The following is a 19,422-nucleotide window of genomic DNA, read 5'->3' as shown; positions in this document are numbered from 1 at the left end:
TTAGGATACACAATTGAGATGACCACAAGCGAGTACGTAACTCAATGACCCAAAAAGTTATCTGTAGCTCTGTTCCACCCCACCTTGAGAAGAATAATGACAATTATTATGGATATACAACTTCTTTTATTCTGTGGAGGCGACGTTTCGACATACCCGGTAGATTCTAATGTTGTTGTCAAGCAAGTGATGCTTGACACTTGCTTGACAACGACTTTAGAATCTATGTTGAAACGTCGCCTCCACAGAATAAAAAAAGTTGTATATCCATAATAATTGTCATTATTCTCTATCAACTCAACTTCTAAAATGTCCATCAAAGAAGCCACCTTGAGAAGATACTGGCACATCTTTGTTGGCTTCATCCATCATTTAACATGTGCTGTCAGTCAGTTTGTGACAAGCATGCAATAATAATACCCATGTGAGTAGTGGTAATCTATGGGGGTGAAACGGTATACCACTGTATCAGTAGAACTGCTGGATTTTGCCTTCGGTTCGTTTTACCAGAAAGCAATCCAAAACTTCAGAATTTTATTAACCTTTTTAAGTGACAGTTTTGTTCATTCGATATAAGATTATTATTTTTTTTCCATGTTATTAAACAATGTACTTAAGTTTGGCTCTTGTCAATTTTCTGCATTGTGATCATATCTCATAGCGAACCAAAGGCCTTGTACTGCAATACGTACACTGGTAAGAGCGTACTGTTTCACCCCTAGTAATCTAATTATTGTGCATTTCAAATAGTTAGATCAAAAATAGTATCAGCCCTAAACATGCATACATAAGTGTCCAGGAGTTTGAAAAGCATGTCATACACACATGCCTATGTCTGACATTTCTGTTGGTTTCATTGTAGCAAGGCAATCATGAAAGCAGTTTTTCAACCGTCAAATCAAATGAACCTCTGCACAAAAATAGGTCGCTGGTGCGACACTAGTATTACTGCATAAAAAGGGGATTGCATGCTGTTAAAAGTAGGCCAGTGATAATAGGATAGCCTACTTGGACCCTGGAGTTTCAGCATTGAAATGGTTTGTTAAAGCGTTTAGCTATCCATTACAACACTCAAACCTAACATGGGCGGCACTGCACCATATTCTAACTGTACTAAGTCTTATGTCTGTATTTTCTTCTGTTCAGATGTAGAGCTTCTTTGTGTTGCATGTTAGAAGCTGGGAAGTATACAGAACAAACTTGACGGATAACAACTGCAAGCAGGAGACATCGGTACAAGAATCTGTCACGAAATACAAGAAGTTGTTATCCATAAAGTTTTGATTACACAATGCCATTTAGAAAGTGGTCAAATGTAACATATGTTATATTTGGGATTACACTTTCTTACTAAAATACAGATTCTAGTACATTTGTTGGGTTGAGTCCCATCCGGGATTCGAACCCGCACCCTCAGAGTCAGGGACCCAGCCCAACAAGAGTACTAGAATCTGTACTTTACTAAGAAAGTGTAATCCCACATGTAACATTTGTTCCATGAAGTTTGTTCTATATAGATGTAGAGCGGTGAGATGTAAATAAAATAGCTGTCTGTCTTAACCCCCCTGGTCTTCATGGCCCCATTGATAAATGATCTGTGCAGTCATACCTATCAAGATATTCATAAAGATCCTAAAGAAAACCCTGTGTTTGTTTTCATCACAGTTTTGTGATGGAAAGACATAGACTAAGAGTGAGTGAGTGAGTTTGGTTTTACGCTGCTTTTAGCGATATTCCAGCAATATCACAGCGGGGACACCAGAAATGGGCTTCACACAGTACCCATGTGGGGAATGACCCATGACGCGCAAACACTTTAACCACTAGGCTACCCCACATAGACTAAGAAAGGCATTATCTCTTTATATGGCATTTAGAAGTAATATGCATGAAGGGGAAACTTATGGATGTCAGCTTGACATTTCCCCTGTATAAAAGTCATGTTTGTTAGGTCAGAAATAACTGAGGTATTCATATTTAAATGCTTCAAAATGATATGATTGTGTTGTCCATTTTTACAGAAGAAAGATCACCTTATATTCTTGAATAATGTGAGAAGACTGGGTGTTTTTCAAGACAATCCTGGCAATATGTGTTACTGTTTGAGATAAGAATGTTTAAATACTAGCCAACACCCCTTTACATATACATCTACTGTCAGATGCAATATCAGTGTTAAGACTTTAAATTTGTATTCATCAGTGTTCTGGAAGACTCTGACCTAATAACAGCAACTAAAAAGAAACAATCTTTCTGTCTTGCCTTATCACGTCCTTTGTATAACTAATTAAACAATGTGATTCCCCACAAGTTTAAGTGTGAACTGACATTAAGTCTGTGTAATGTAACACACTGAATACTGGCCAGTGAGGCTTTGTAAACAGAAATAAAAGTATGCCATGAATGTAATTAGTATTCACTGTTGCCAAATTTGAGGGCAATAAATGCTCCAGAACATTCACACTTTTGTTTTATCTCAAGTACCAAACGATATGTACAAGGGTGAACAATTCAATTTTTAGGTGCACAAATTTTCACATCAAGATGCAGGACACATATCATATTTATATAGGAAATAATTTATCTATCTTCACAAATGTTGAAGTCTACCCTCACAAATGCTATGGTCTTCCATAGTCCAAAGTCTGCCCAAACAAATATGAAAAACTACCCTAACAAATATGAAAGTCTTCCCTTACAAATGCTAAAGTCTGCCAAACAAATATGAAAGTCTTCCCTTACAAATGCTAAAGTCTCCCAAACAAATGTGAAAGTCTTCCCTTACAAATGCTAAAGTCTGCCTCCAAAATGCTAAAGTCAGCCTTCAAAAGGCTAAAGTCTTCCCTTACATATGCTAGCATTTTCCCTAACATATATGAACGTTTTCCCTAAAATCTTCCCTAGCAAATCCTAGTCTTCCCTAACATATATGAAAATCTTCCCTGAAAAATGGTTAAAGTCTACCCTAACAAATATGAAAGTCTTCCCTTACAAATGCTATTCTTCCCTAACATATATGAAAGTCTTCCCTAACAAATGCTTAAAGTCTTCCCAAACAAATATGAAAGTCTTCCCTAAAAAATGCTAGTCTTCCCTAACATATATGAAAGTGTTCCTTTACAAATGCTTAAAGGTCACATGCAACCAAAAAATCAAACATAATTAAAACACAATTATCACTTATTCATGACATATAATACACATTGCTGATTATGAAAAAAACATATCAACAAAATTATAAGCGTACAATCGCAAATCAAAAGTGCAATATTTTGTACTTGGGTTTACTTCCCAAGAAACGAAGCAGCCGGGATACCGAACCCAGTCAGAGCGGGTGGGTGTGCACTCAAGTGTAACGGCTGGTTCATTTGCAGATGTCCTCACGGCTCATTGTGTGTATATATAGAGAAGCTGGGTTTTGTAAATACATGCTCATTTTTTGTGTATAACATTTTGCAATCAACAGACATCATAACATGTCATGTGTACAAGTATCACACCTGCCTGTCTGTGTAATTACATAATGTGACAGAGACCGAATTCAGGCCATAAATCAATGCGTTTTGTTTATGGTGTATAGCCTGATAGGTGTTAAGTTCAAATCTCATGTGGTCATTGATCAAAGTTGTGTATTGAATATTGTCATTAGCAGACAGGCAGGCAGACACATAGATGTCAATAAAACAGACATTGAGTTTTGTCTGTGACAACGACATATCTATATCACAGTTAGAAATTCTGTCGCTAAAGAATGACATTGCTTTTAAGTATCGAACTGAGAAAGTGTTGAGTTGAGTTGGGCTTTACATCCCATCGGCATTATTCCAGCCATATAGTGACGAGAACAACAACTGAGAAAGTGTCTCGGTAAGAAGAACGTGTGGTGAAATAGACAAATGAAATTATATAAATAGTTAATCTACTGTCATAACATATAAAAAAGCTCGCGCCTGTGAAATATCAACAAAACATTAGAAAAATAGCTCACACCAAAGTCTTCACCGAGCATTCACCGGACAACCTGCTTCCAAACTGCGCGAACCTATTTCACTGCACATGTGCTATGAGCGCAGCCCAGCTGTTGAAACCACTTAAATTCCCCCAAGTGCTGGGGGAAAATTAGTGAATCGTTTGAACTACGATTTCGTGCGGGTTTTTTTCATCGCATTATTTTTCAACTTTATAAGTTGAATGTGCATTTTTGATGATTTGTTTCGGTAAGTCCATACCGAAAGGTATCAGAATCTGCAAAGTTGTGTTTTATGTTGCATGTGACCTTTAAAGTCTACCCTAACATATGTGAAAGTTTTCCCTAACAAATATGAAAATCTTCCCTGAAAAATGCTAGTCTTCCCCTAACATGTATTAAAGTGTTCCTTTACAAATGCTTAAAGTCTACCCTAACATATGTGAAAGTCTTCCCTAAAATATGTGAAAATCTTCCCTGAAAAATGCTTAAAGTCTACCCAAACAAATATGAAAGTCTTCCTTTACAAATGCTAAAGTCTACCCTAATATACTTGAAAGTCTTCCCTAACATATATTAAAGTCTTCCCTTATAAATGCTGAAAGTCTACCCTAACATACATGATAGTCTTCCCTAACATATATGAAAGTCTTCCCTAAAAAATGCTTAAAGTCTTCACTAACAAATATTAAAGTCTTCCATAAAAACGCTTTAAGTCTTCCCTAACATATATGAAAGTCTTCCCTAACATGTATGAAAGTTTTCCCTTACATATATGAAAGTCTTCCCTAACATATATGAAAGTCTTCCCTAACAAATGCTAGTCTTCCCTAACAAATATGAAAGTCTTTCCTTGCAAAAGCCAAAGTTGCATTATCTACATTATGTGTCAATTAGTATATGTTTTGTTGTTGGAAAAAAGCATAGGCCATGTTTGGAAATAACGTTTCATGTTTTCATACACTTCCATCCTAGGTGTAGAAGAGTTCAAGTAGACATTAAATGGCTGTGTTTGGGGTCGTGTGAGGTCATCTTTATGTCCATGGCTCCTGAGACCTGTTCCAGCTGACCACCATGTCACAGCTATCTGATCTATTGTGCAAGTGCCTGTTGTCACTGGTCAGTCCCTCCAGGGGTGAGTCCCATGTCAGAGGGCACCGGTCAGAGGGCACCTGTCAGAGGGGCTAGTGTAGTAGCAGTGGCAGCTGTTGCTGTCCAGTAGCTTGGACACGTGGCTATGATGAGTGCTGGAAATACCACAATGGACTTTCACCATCACCATCCTGTGAGTTGGATCATCCTCTTAGAAATGTTTGTCTTCTTCCATTGGGAGTCTTGAAATGTGATGGGATTTAATCAACATGTATTCATCAATGTGCCAATTCAATGTGTAGTCAGATGTCAGATCAAACTTCTCAGCTGACAAAAGTCTCAGACATCGTGCTGTGGACCTATGTTAGGTTGTGTTTTTGTGTTGTCACGAAGTGCTAAATTTGGTTTGCTGGAAACACTCATAAAATCTCTAAATTTTGTCACTATTTTGATGATAACCAAAGAACCATCAGCCATTTCATGTGTAGAAACATATATTAATTATCTCTTGATGGCAGTTTAGCATATCTCCCGATACATCACCCAGGTATCATGTGCTGATTTCATTATGTAGTGCTTGAGAAAGTGGGATGCTACTGAATCGGTGAGTTGGATTTAGCACCACTTTGAATACACGTGTTATTCAGTTATCTCACAGTGTGTCAAATTAATGTGAGAGGAATGCCTGAAGTCAAGACTGTCTCAATCATTATAACCAGTTTGACAAAAACCCACAAGCAGTGGTTTGGTGCTAACTTACATGCAAACATGATTGTTGTGAAACCGGGACTAGAACTCATGCTCACAGGTTACTGGTGCGTTCAAGGGAAGCAACTCCTCACAGTGAATTGCATTGCCTTAAATGACAGGTCCCCTCTTCCCCCTGTGACGATTGTGGATCTTTGTATGTGCATGGTATATAAGAACTACAGACTAGAGAGAAATAGTTTGTAGTTGCCTAATGATTAAAGATAAACCACCATGTACAACATCAGTATTATTTTTATCTGCCAGTGTTCAGCTACATTGAGGGGCAGCCTAGCAATCACTTAATTTGTTATGACAAAGACCTTGGTATTTTTTGTTTGTTGTTTAATGCAGCACTCAGCAATATTCCAGTATGGTGGCGATCTGTAAAGAATCAAGTCTGGACCAGACAATCCAGTGATCAACATCATGAGTATCAATCTACGTAAGTGGGATATGATGACATGTGTCAACCAAGTACGCAGAGCCTGACTATCCCGTTAGTCACCTCCTACAACAGGCATGGGTAGAGGAAGACCAATTCTAACCCGGATCTTCACAGGTCCAAAGGCCCTGATTCGATTCCTGTCATAGGTTCAGTCTGTGAAACCCATTCTTGTATTCCCCCATGGTAATAATGCTAGAATGTTTCCATGAAAAAAGGGCTGAAATCTTACTTCATTCGGGATTCGGGAGGGTTGGCAACAACATAACAATACTCCACGAAAATGAAAGTTTTTCCCTTCTCTCGTGTTACTTAAATCAACAGTGTGGTACATGTAAACCAAACAATTTAAACAAAATGCCTGATGACTTGTCAAATATATGTTGTGAAGGTCATGACTTATGACTGATTGCTAGGTCCGTGGGAGGTCAGCGTGTACAGAAGGTATTCCATGTCAGTGCGTTGACGTGAGGGATTGTTCATGTCGGTGTTGATGTCTGAGACGAGACATGCTGGTCTATTGTTTGTGGTTGCAACTGTCTGGATGGTGATCACTCCTCCCTGGCCCACGTTGTACTGAGATAATAGGGTTGTACCAAGCTGTGACAAGCCTGACCTCAGTAAACAATGAATAAAGTTGTCTTTATCATCATACTTACACAATGACACATCATTTAGCAATACTTCTCTAAGGCCCCTTCAGTTAGTTGTCTTGTGTTGCAGTTGACCTTGACCTCAGTTTGCAAAAATAAAAAATGAAATAACCGATTTTACTGAAAATGTGTTTTATTAAACGTGTTTACATGTTTGTATTTTCATTAAACCTTTAATCCCAGATTCTTTCAGGAATGTGACCCATAAATGAACACAAATGATTTTTTTCGGTCTATTTTGCTTCCTATCTCTTGGCATATTGACCAAGAAATCCACGGTTACGAATAACTGATATTAGAATTCTGAATAGATATGATTGGCTCTACCGTGACAGAAATGGGGAAATCATGGGAATATGGTGATTCCTAAAGTAATTTCTCTGACTTAAACCACATCTTGGTTGATATAATATGTGACAATAATTTTGCATGATGACCAAAACCTTGGTAAATTTTACTTCCACTGAACTACACGTTCAAGATGACAGTGAACCCATAGCTCAGTATCAACTGTAACAATATTTACTACAGAGGACTTATCAGTGACATAGTGACACACCACATGACCTTGATCAACCATCATGTTGACCTCTGACTGGTGAGAGTGACAAAAGTATATTAACATAGCTTGTCCACCATGACCGAGGTGATTTTGGTCATATAATGCCATTGATGGGACACGAAGACTCAAAAAGGTACAGTGGTCAGTTTGTTCAAGATATTTGAAATGCTTTTATAAGGTCTTCACTGGTCATGTGGGTTTGTTTTTAACTTTCTGGTGTATATCAGTCAAGTAGTTGCTGACTGCCCTTATCTTAGTGACAAGGAACAGTGAGTGAGGGACTGGAAGGGTGAGTGAGTGAGTGGGTGAGAGATAAAGGGTATGTTGAATGGATAGGGGGTGGGTGAGTGAGTGAGTGAGAGATAAAGGGTATGTTGAATGGATAGGGGGTGGGTGAGTGAGTGAGTGAGAGATAAAGGGTATGTTGAATGGATAGGGGGTGGTTGAGTGAGTGAGTGAGAGATAAAGGGTATGTTGAATGGATAGGGGGTGGGTGAGTGAGTGAGTGAGAGATAAAGGGTATGTTGAATGGATAGGGGGTGGTTGGTGAGTGGGTGAGAGCTAAAGGGTATGTTGAATGGATAGGGGTGGGTGAGTGAGTGAGTGAGAGCTAAAGGGTATGTTGAATGGATAGGGTATGTTGAGTGAGTGAGTGAGATAAAGGGTATGTTGAATGGATAGGGGTGGTGGGTGAGTGAGAGATAAAGGGTATGTTGAATGGATAGGGGGTGGGTGAGTGAGAGATAAAGGGTATGTTGAATGGATAGGGGTGGGTGAGTGAGTGAGAGAGAGCTAAAGGGTATGTTGAATGGATAGGGGGTGGTTGAGTGAGTGCCATTTCACTATTGAGTACACCTGAATTAAGGGCTTCGCTCCTTGTAATAACTGAATCCCATTTATCATGCCAAAGGCCTGGGTTCGATTCCCCACATAAGTACTGTGAGTGTGTGAAGCCCATTCCTGGAGCCACCGTGGTGATATTACTGGAATATTGCTAAAAGCAGCATAAAACCACACACTTAACACCAGTTGTTCTTCATTGACATCATCATCATCATCATCATATGAAGGTCACAGTTCAGAGGTTTTCCACTGCAGGTGCCACTTGCCACAGGTCACTCATACAAGAAGTGCACTTGTTGAGTGAGTGAGTGAGTTGGGTTTAGCATCCTTAAACAGTGTTTATTTTGAAGCCTTGCATGTCAGTTTAAACATGGGAGGACACTCTAAAGGTAATGGAGGCTGAAGACATGAAGTAATAATTAATTAAATCTTCTGGAAAATGTCCCTGATAACACATAATTCTGTCAACAGGGGGCGCTATAACAGAAACACGGTTTGAAACAAGCTGACATTCTTTGAGAAAACTCTTGGCATTAATTAGGATCTACCATAGTTATCATGCCTGTAAGCAATAATAGTGTTTGTCAATGGACAAATGATACTTGTTTGGCACCATTTCAGCTTTACGAAATCTGTTATTAGATCAGGCCATGGTGACCTCAGCTAAAAAACAATAATGAGTACACGATGTGCACAAATTGTGTGATCACGATGAGGCACTGGCATAATCAAATCAAGTTGCAGGGAATAGTGATAATGTGCCTCTTTCATGGCTAAAATTACTTGAAGATGTGTGAATATATTTAGAGATGTATTTTGAAGATCTCTTTAGTTGATACAGTGTCGATGTATACCATGTAATACAATATAGAACTATATTTATCTTTCAAGATAATATGGCAGTCGTGTTGAAACATGCACCACCGCTTTGAACATTTTTATTACCTGAAGTTTGTTAATTGCAAATTACAAAGTGATGTTTTAAGGTCATAAACGTGATGAAGTGCAAAAAGATTATATCACATTAATTGTCTATGGCTATCCATATTTTTTAGGTGTTTCTCATCTCCAACCTCAAAAACCATGAGTGGGTGAGCAAAAAAGATATATAAAATATAAAAATATTAAATATTATTTTCATATATTGTGTAACTGGTTTTGTGAAACTTTACAAATTAATATCTCTTGGTAATGGTGTTTAAATTGAATAATGATGTAGATTGAGGGCAGGCAGGAGATGGGAAACAGAAAGTTTACCGACAGCCTGATGTGATATTGTCTGGGAGTGGAAGGAACTCCCTCTCTCTTTATTATGTAGCCAGTGAAGACTATCCTGTTGTAATGTCAGAGAGTGCACATATAAACATGATGTTGGATGAGATAAGAGTAAGAACCGCAGATAAATGTTCTGAAGATGAGGATGGACATTGTTCATCCAAGGGGAGATAACTTGTTGACACATGGCAGTGGCCAGGTGAGTGGGGACATTTGTGATGAGATATTGTTGATTTGTTTGTGTGCCACACACAGGTTTATCCAGTGATAAGATGATGCCCTATTAATGAATGAGTTGGACCAGATAATCCAGTGATTGATACAGATCCATGTCAACAGAGTAATATTGACGGCATTTGTCATCCAAATCTCTGAGTCTGACAACCAGAACCATTCATTTTCAGTCACTGAGATACATTGCCAAACACATTAATTTCCTCATGGAAATTTGTTCAGAATATATTTTACTCAAACTTCTTTACAAATCATTGGGTTGGCAAACGTACAGTTTATGTAAAACATGCAGTAAATGTGTTTCTGCATGGACGACCTGAATAACACACTGAATGTCTGATAAAGCCTTCTGTGTATGAATTTATATTTGATTGCCTTGTCATATTTCTCAGCTTGGTATGAGTTTCATGTAATTTTCTTTTGCAAAGTGAAAAATGTATAGTAGCAATTTGATTATTATTATTTAAGTGTTGCCCTGAACTTTAGGGAGTAGAATTTCTCTCGTGTAATAGAATATTTTCTCCACATTCATTGGTATATTGATGGAGGAAAAAATGACTGATCAAATAAGTATGTTAGGTTATTGGGGAAATTATTATTTTGGTTAAATGATTTTGATAATGATGACAATAGTTTATCATTTCATTTGGAACCATTATTTGATGTAATAAATTCTGCTATTTCAGAGAAGTTCAACACATCCATGTTTTATCTTGAACATCAGTGAATGAAATCGCATCATATACCACTGGATACTGCTTATCATTTTAGGAACAGTATTATCATGATTAAGTTATTAAACTTATTACCCTTGCGTGTTTCCTGATTGTGAAATATCGCATGTTAGTAATATAAGTTGTTCACTGGTCACGAGGGGGACGTGGGTTGATGTATCCTCCATGTTTGTTTATGTTCCCTCTATGTTTGTTTATGTTCCCCCTATGTTTGTTTATGTTAACACAATCAAACATAGAGAATACATCAACCCATGGGCCCGTGGGCACGAGTGAACAACATATTTATCTTACCGTTAATTTTGAACTGTTTGTAGCATTGGTATTGGATCATATAAGGAGTACTAGAGTTACTCAATTAGACGATACCAGATTTTCAGATGACATAAAATCTAGCAGACAACAAGAAAAACAAATTTAGAGTTATCTCCCTTCCATTTATTTGCATTCGCAAACATTTCCCTACATCATACATGACTCAATTATTCAAGATAAAGAATTACTAACACAAAGTACCAAATGAATTCCCACAGTTCGGCATTCTCAGCAGGGAACATAGAAAGTGTTACTCGCTTGTAAGCAGGGTACATTGAAAATAATAGAAGAGCACTCAGCCAATATGAAAACGACATTTATGTGTGAGTTAAGATAAAATGTATTGTACTATGTGACACTTGCAAACAACACATATCTATGTTCCTAATATTCCTTCTTATTGTTTATTATTACCATATAGACACATATGAGGGTAATGATCTCTTTACTATGTATATTTGTTCTTAAATAATCTACTGTTTTGTACCTATCACGAAACTCAGGTAACTATTAGAAACTGTGAAAGAATACAGGTGTTTGTGATTGAAGCACCTTGTTTCAGACAGTGCCATGTTGGCTGACAGAAACACAAACACATGTGGAAATACCTAGCTAGACTTACTGGGGACTTTTCGATAAAGTCGGCAATACAGTGAGGCCTGAAGCATTTTTATGAATAATTTTTGCTTGGTGACGATCTTTACACGTTTATCGGCTTGTGGCTTCAGATTGTTCATCAGACTGGTTTATTGCGTGTCTTATCGTTGATACTATCTATCAAATGATGAAATGGATAAATGCTATTATTTTGATACAGACTTAAGTCTTATTATGGCATACCATTTGTGTTTTTGTTTACTGTCAGTTTTCTGTCTATTATCTGTCTAATGTTAACTGATGTCAATATGATCTGTCTGTCTCTGACTGTTTTGGCCCCTGAAGATCAGGGTTAGAACTGTTCCTAAACAACCCCTGTTGGTAGTAATATGCGACTAACAGTATAGGGGGGTCTGGCTTGCATGTTATCGTATCCCAGATGTGTAGATCGAACCGATGCTCAAGGTGTCGATATTCGGCTTGTCTGACCTTCATAAAACTGAAATGTTGCTGAGTTCAGCACTTACGAAACTGAAACTGCCACGAATTTGTTGTCTAAATTGTGTAACTACTCTATATGGTTTCTTGTCTACTGACTGCTGTTTGTCTTGATGTCTCCTTTTTGTCTACTGAATAGTCAGTGTCATCTACCTTTAAGTGTCTGTCTGATCTGTGTTATGTCTACTGTCTATACAGTGTCATCTACCTGTGTCTGTGATCTGTGTTATGTCTATTATGTCTACTGGCTGTCTATACAGTGTCATCTACCTGTGTCTGTGATCTGTGTTATGTCTATTATGTCTACTGGCTGTCTATACAGTGTCATCTACCTGTGTCTGTGATCTGTGTTATGCATACCTGTCAACTCTTACGCATTTGGCGTGAGTCTCACGCTTTATTGACAAATGTCACACTCTCACGCCTCCAAATAATAATCTCACGCATATCTGGTAGCCAAAAATAATTTCAAAATTAATACGCATTTTCGTTCGTTGTTACGTAAAGTTGAACATTGAAAGAACGCCTGAATGAACGAAGTACTAAAACGATGTTTATGCGAATGATTCGGCTTATTATTATTTATTAGCATGCATCTTTTAGTGTCAAAATAATGCCACCAGAAGGCTCCAAATGCTCCTGAAAATCACTCAACTTTATTTTCGGGGGCGGGGGGCTTCACCCCCTAAAGACCCCCCACCAGGGCGTCGCCCTCGACATGGCCAGGGACCCCAGGTTATTTTTTTCAGTCTCACTCCAAACCATCTTTAGGGGTTGACAGCTCTGGTTATGTCTACTGTCTGATCTGTGTCTGTCTATGATGTCTACTGACTGTCTAATCAGTGTCTGTCTATGATGTCTACTGACTGTCTACTGTCTACTCTACAGGCCCAGGAGTACTGTAATGGGAAGACCCTGTGGTGTGACAAGGGGCACTGCTGCGGCAAGGGGAAGTGCTGTGCCTACTACTATGAGCTTTGGTGTGAGTACCGTGTTGGAGCAAATAGCACAGGGACCCTAGCTACACAGTAGTAGCAGCTTTTCTGTGCTCTATTACAATAAACTGTATGGATCTTCAGAATTATCTTTACAGCTTTTTGTTGTAAAAATGGTATGGGAACCTGTAGAAATTGGAATGATGATATTGTTTGGGAATATTTCATTTAGAATTCAAGACAATTGTTTTCAGTTATGATAATATCTCATTAAGTAATGTCTGGCATCTGTAATTTTTCGGTCAATTTTCTTCAAAATTTTAATATGGTGAATCTACAACTGTTTACAATAATAAACATAGATTTGTTCATCTAAATCAAAGGTAGTTATATTTCACATGACAAAAAAACTTGTCCTCATAATTCGTTGTTGGCTAATGAATTATGTTCCAAATATTGAATAGATAAAGTGTCAGCAAGATACCATGGTTACAAAAAACTTTATCCATGTGCCATGTTCCACTATACCCTAACAAATTTGGCAACCTTACATTTCAGGCAGTGGGTTTCTATCTCAAGCTGGTCTTTGTTTACTTTCAGGGTTTTGGTTGATATGGGCATTAATAATCCTCCTGAGCTGCTGTTGTCTATATCAACAAAAGCGATTTCGTCGCCGTCAGTCTCCCTCTCGACGGGGGAATCGAGGGAGACCACGAAACAGATCAAGGATTGCACAGGCACTAGATGCTGCTTTCATAACACCTATTTTTGATCCAGGTGAATTTTTATATCCTTCATTCAGGTGAACTATTTATATCCTTTATATAAATGCAAGTGATTTTCTTCAAAATGTGATTCAGATCACCAAGCAGTTGATGGGTACCCAGTAGATTGAGGTGATAATGCTTCTGTTAAACTTTTAGCAGCTTTGGTTTAATATAATCAGTTAATGAATATATTTTGCCTGGTTGCAACTCACTGCTTTACACAGCACTTTATTATAGTGAGTGAGTGAGTGAGTGAGTGAGTTGGGTTTTACACTGCACTCAGCAATATTCCAGCTATATGGCGGCGGTCTGTAAATAATCAAGTCTGGACCAGACAACCCAGTGATCAACAGCATGAACATTGATCTATGCATTTGGGATGCGATGACATGTGTCAACTCAGGCAGCGAGCCTGACCACCCGATCCGTTAGTCGCCTCTTACGACAAGCATGGGTTAGTGAAGGTTCATTCTAACCCGGACCTTCACTGGTGCACTGTATTATAGCTAAATGACATGCACTTACCTGTCATTCTTCTGTCATCTGCATCTTGATAATTTATGTAATTGTGAACACAAATCCTGATGATGGTAACTTGTTTGAATGGCATTTAGAAGTTGGTATGGTGAACAACGAGGAGAGTTCTATGGATATTGCTGATGAGGGTGTAGGTTTGTCTGCACCAATTAGATTTAAATTAGGTTTCGAAACATTTGAGATATCAGAGTGTTTAAAGACTGACAGCAGAAAGTCACCTACATCTGTTTCATCTGCCCATTATCATTGCTGATTTTGTTACTCTTCTTCATTTTATTGTTGAAACGGGCGGTGTTTAAGCCTCGTCATTAAAGCGTTCACTCATCATGCCAAACACCCGGGTTTGATTTTCCACATGGGTACAATGTGTGAAGCCCATTTCTAGTGTCCCCCGCCGTGATATTGCTGAAATATTGCTAAAAGCGGTGTAAAACCTCACTCACAGGATGGTGGTAAAAAAACTAGAATTACAATCAAAAGATTTGAACCCATAACAGTAGGTGATTCTACACAGCATTGTTGAGGTGCCTTTCATGCCACAGTCTTTATGTGTGGTCAGTAGTTGTGTTCTTCATTTTCCAGATCGGGTGAGGCTACCAACATATGATGAGGCGAAAGAGATGCCTAAAGATCCCCCACCTTATAACTCTCTGTATGAAACAAGACTGCCAGAGACATCTGTTGGTGGACAACAAACTTCCCATAATCCATCACAGTCACTACCTGTCTTGAGAACTATTAATGATGCGTAAGTTTGATTAATGAATAATTAAGTCATATGACATAAGTTCTCATGGTGAAATGACAGAATATAGTTTTGAGTTAGTTATTATGTATAATTCAGGCTGTAAATATGTAGAATATCCCCCTACAATAAGTTCATTGATTATTCTGTGTTTCAGGCCACAAGCAAGCCTAATTGATAACGAAGAAGAGGCAGCTGTGTCAGTTGACATCGACCAGTGGAGGGAGCCCCCACCTCCCTACACCACCCAGGCCACACCTGCACAGTCCGTCCACATCCCCATCCCATCCTCATTGCCCCTCCCTAACCCAATCTCCCCCCAGCACCACCCCTCCCTCCCTGTCACATGTCCCCAGCCCACAAACACCCCATAGTCCTGCAGCTACTTCACAACCTGTTACCCCCAGTCCAGGTGGTAGTGCCACGCCCACATCTTCAGCACCCCACGCCATAAGAACTGTTCCCACCCAAACATCCTTAGTTACAACCCCAACAAATAGTTTCCCCTCCCCCACAACTTCTGTCCCCACCCCTACATCTTCTCCATCAACAAACTCGTTTACCCCCTCTTCTGCCACCCCCATACAGCCTACCCCCACCCCCATGTGCTCCACCCCTCCTGAATCTGCTCAATCTTGACACTGCCCATGTGACGAAGCTGTTTATGTTTCTATTGGAAACAACAGCATACAATGTCTGGTGCTTCTGAGGACTTCTCAGTTGACAAACTCTATGCATATCTTAAGTGTACAACAGTGTGTTGTTTACTAGTCCCCTGCTGCTTGAGTCAGTGAGGGACAGAAGCATAGAAAGGTGTGCAAAACGGGATTTTTTATCCAAACCAGATAGCATTAAGTTAATGGAACTGTATGCCATGAAAAAAACATTGCCATCGAATCTGTGATACAAACCTACTTGCCTTATGTTGTGTAAGGGAGATAACTGCAGTTACTCCAGCATCATGGCTTCCTGTGTATAGCTGGCGAGATAACGAGATACATGTGAAAATAGAAACTTTTGTATCATTATTTAGTCTTGAAAGAATAATCTAGATAGTATCATATGTTGTGAGTCAACCTTGATTGTTAGATATTTTGATACAAAGCATGTGGACAGATTTCTAATCAGAATTTATATCATACCTAAGAGTTTTGACTGAAAGAATATTTCTGCTGGAATATGTAATATTTTGAACAAGAGTGACAGTCGACCATTTTCGTTTAACTGAAATGATATGCAAAATGCCATAATCTAAAGAAAATCAAAAGAATTTACTCAACAAGTGTTTGCTTAAAAGCTATGTTCCATAAGAATGAATATTTTAATAATAACTGAATGATAAACTATATGAGTACATGTACATGAGTATTTAGGGAAGTAGTATACTGTAGGTTGTCAGGTATGGCTGTCAGTGGACATGCTGTGTGTATAATGGTGGATATATACCTTTGATCTCTCTGTGAACCCAGACTATAATATTTCCCAAGTGCCTTACTGCTTGATCTTTTTTCTATCAATCTTTTTTATTGAGTGTTTTCTTAAGTGCTCACAAATCAAATTTATAAATTTATAAAATATATGTGTTGTGTGTAACAAACTGTTGGTAATAAGTGTTGTTTTTTCATGTTTGTTATTGTTTAATTGTATCTCGTTCAGGAAGTGCTGCTTCAAGCTTGGATATATACAGTGTATTAGCCCTAGCAACCAGGGAGGTCACTTAGTGACAACTTAGGATTCACCTAGCAACCAGAATGTTTAGTTACCTCAGATGTACTTAGAAACAGGTTTTGCTCAGCAACTGGTATCCTCTAAACTGCCCCAATTTCACTTAGCAACCCCTGATTCACATAATAACCTAACATTTCATAGAAACACAAATTTATCTTAGCCTTCTAAGATGTAAGCAGTCACATACTGTCTGTGTAAGCCTTATAGCTGGAATATTGCTGAGTGTGGCATAAAACTAAACTCACTCACTCACTCTGTGTAAGCTGTGTTTAGCAACAATATTTATGTGTCCACTTTGTTTTGAAACTTGGTGCCTGAAAGTTTGTGGTTACCAGTTGATATTTGATGCTATCAATGCTAGTGCTACTGGCACAGAATGTGTATCTGTTATGGTTTGTTTGGCTTTCTTATGGAAATATGACACTGTCTGTTTATTATGTATGGTCCTTCTTGTAGAATTTCTGCAAAGATTCATATATAAACTCTTTACATATTCACATATTTGTTTTGGGTCCCCAGCAACCAGTTGCGACTGAATGGATGGTCAGTCTTGGTGATTGGGTTGCTTGTCATTGTTTTCCAGTTGTATGGATCAGTGTCAATCACGGGGTTGTCCGGTCCAGATTGGTTGATTTAAACATATTTTATTCACAAATGTGAAAGGGATTGGGGACAAGATTGGGGACAAGATTGGTTTATATACATGCTTCTGTAATTTAGTTGGAATATTTCTGAGAGCAGCATTTTTCACAATCCTTTTGTCAAACAAATGTAATATATTTCATGTATAGTATCATGCTGTGTATGTTTAGTTTAATCAGGATGTGAGTACTTGCGTCAAACAGATAATAAAGATGTCACAGTGTTCATGAAGCAACAATATGTCTGGCTTTCTAACAGGCTGCTCTTCTTGTTATATACATAAAAATCTGATTATATACGGTCCTGAAATATCACCTTTTTTGCCAAAATTGGTTTTCAGGCTATTTTATTGCATTTGAGACAAACTCTCTATGAAAAGTCACCTTCAGCAAGATTCTCATCACCAACATAGCTTCATGCAGGCAGCTGTTAGAAACAGCTGCAATCAGGATCAAATGGGAAGTAATCTTATCATATATGTATCAACCAACAAATCTTCTTATATATTTGTCTGTGTGTATGCTTGTTTATGTGTACACACATACATGCATGAGTGTAGAGTAGTAGAGTGTGCTACAGTATACATAACACACGAAAATATCACCCTGTGTCTTTGGGTGTTTAGGTTGAGTCTTAGGGTGTTTGGGGTGGGATTTTATTATTTTCTTTTTTTTTGTGGGGGTGGGGGTCGTTAGGTGTTCTGATAGTGCTTGTGGGAGTAGAATTCAGAGGGTTTGCTTCTTAAAAGTATATTCATGCTTAAGTAAAAGGAAAATAGTTTGAACTTAGAAGCAAGTTTCAATTTTATCAAACTTATGACAAGTCCCTGTTTTGATGGCTGAGATGGAGTTGTTGTGGTCCACCAACTGCTGAATGGGAACTGTTGGTGTTATATGCCAATAGTAGAGCTGCTTTAGTCAGACTGAACAATTGGCAGCATGTTTCACTTTGTAACAGGTGCTCATCCTTTTCTCTTATTACTCTTGATGTTTAATTATTTAAACACTTCATAACTTGAATCATTTGCCTATACTGCAGTTACTGCTCACGTATGTATGAAAGATTGAGAGGTTCTTGACTGGCTTCCTGTTGATGTTGTCCCTCCCTGGCCTACACTAGCACCATGTTTACTTGTGCATGCATGCATGTCCAGGGATGTGCTCCTCCTTATGACCATTGTACACTTTTATACCTCATATTATTAATAAACTCATTAAGTCATCAGTCCCTGTGTTTTGTTGTTCAATGTCACGGGTATCTTTCAATAACAAAATGTTGCTTATGTAACCTCCATGGTCTAGTGGATAGATGGTCTCCCACAAGTGTGGAAGGTTGACAGTCCCTGGCTGTATCATACCAAACATATGAAAGGATGGTACCTGTTGCAACCTTGAGTAGGACTCGGTACAAAGGGGATACGTTAGTCAGTATACCATGGCCATTAAGTCCAGACTAGTAAAACACAGCACACAGACACTCACACACAGGAGTCCCTGCAGAGGTGCAATAATATTGAAGATGACTTGAGGCTACACCCCATATCAGCTCGAGTCTGTCAGTGATTGTTTTTACATCGTATTGGTAGTATTAGGGCTGTATCCTTATACCTCTCGAAGTCACAGTGTGAGGAGCCCTGGGTATTGGAACAGAATGAAGATGTAATGCTCTAATTGTGTGTGCCTACTCACTTGTAAATATGAGTAAATACATCGGGCAGTCAGGCTCCCTGACTTGGTCAATGGTCAATCATCAGTGTCCGGTACTCATTTGTGTGAAATGTTTTCGAAGCACTCGTAAAATATACGCGAAGTCCGTGCATATATCGAGTAATGTGTGGATGTGGTAACACTGTTGGTAGCAGGGATTGCATTGAGCCCTCCAACCAACTGGCTTACATCCAAATTAGGGATCAGTCGGAATGAATAAAACATCAGTCTTACCCAGACGATATTACCACGGGGTATTTATAACACACGAATTATTGCGATTGTGCGCATACCGTGCTGATAAAATCCCACTCAAGTAATAACATTGATATCACGACACTCCTGTGAATAATATCTCCCTCGACTTCGCTCTTGAAAAAATTATGATTTGAAAACTGGC

The 19,422-nt window shown here is 38.5% G+C and overlaps 1 protein-coding gene across 3 annotated transcripts in view; it reads left to right on the top strand.

Annotated features, from left to right (window-relative positions):
- The window catches only part of LOC124274330 (WW domain binding protein 1-like), a 39,534-nt gene extending 22,370 nt beyond the window's left edge, over positions 1–17,164 (top strand). For all 3 annotated transcript variants that reach the window (XM_046709688.1, XM_046709689.1, XM_046709690.1), the window contains exons 2-5: positions 12,851–12,944; positions 13,498–13,674; positions 14,784–14,949; positions 15,104–17,164. In XM_046709688.1, coding sequence (XP_046565644.1) covers positions 12,851–12,944; positions 13,498–13,674; positions 14,784–14,949; positions 15,104–15,320 — 654 coding nt within the window. In that variant the 3' untranslated portion in view covers positions 15,321–17,164. The remainder of the gene's footprint in view (positions 1–12,850; positions 12,945–13,497; positions 13,675–14,783; positions 14,950–15,103) is intronic.
- The last annotated feature ends 2,258 nt before the right edge of the window (positions 17,165–19,422 follow it).

This window comes from Haliotis rubra, unplaced genomic scaffold (assembly GCF_003918875.1).
Source record: "Haliotis rubra isolate DU_JTF1 unplaced genomic scaffold, ASM391887v1 Scf19, whole genome shotgun sequence".
NCBI classification, from domain to species: domain Eukaryota; kingdom Metazoa; phylum Mollusca; class Gastropoda; order Lepetellida; family Haliotidae; genus Haliotis; species Haliotis rubra.
This window is presented reverse-complemented; position numbering and strand designations above follow the sequence as displayed.